This window comes from Myotis brandtii, unplaced genomic scaffold, assembly GCF_000412655.1.
Source record: "Myotis brandtii unplaced genomic scaffold, ASM41265v1 scaffold500, whole genome shotgun sequence".
NCBI classification, from domain to species: Eukaryota; Metazoa; Chordata; class Mammalia; order Chiroptera; family Vespertilionidae; genus Myotis; species Myotis brandtii.
In genome coordinates, this window is record NW_005369062.1 from 911,970 (window position 1) to 912,205 (window position 236).

At 67.8% G+C, this 236-nt stretch overlaps 1 protein-coding gene across 4 annotated transcripts in view; it reads right to left on the reverse strand.

Annotated features, from left to right (window-relative positions):
- Window positions 1-236, reverse strand: part of INTS6 (integrator complex subunit 6) — a 111,187-nt gene that overhangs the window by 109,774 nt on the left and 1,177 nt on the right. For all 4 annotated transcript variants that reach the window (XM_014548293.1, XM_014548291.1, XM_014548292.1 and 1 more), the window contains exon 2: window positions 47-124. In XM_014548293.1, the coding sequence (XP_014403779.1) occupies window positions 47-124 (78 nt within the window). The remainder of the gene's footprint in view (window positions 1-46; window positions 125-236) is intronic.

Sequence of the window (236 nt, forward strand, 5' to 3'; positions counted from 1 at the left end):
GCGAGGAGGGAACAGGAAGGGGAAGGGGGAGGGCAGGCGCTGTTACCTTGATAGCATAGGGCGGCTCTTCGAAAGTGACCAGCATATACCTGTCTCCGCGGCTGGCAGGATCCCGGGCACGGAGCTGCAGGAGAGCGGGTGGGGGGCGGGAGGAAGAACAGGGCGAGTGAGAGGGAAGCACAGAGCGAGGTTACGAGGCGGAGAAGGGGCGCCCCCCGGCCCCGCCGCCCCCCTAC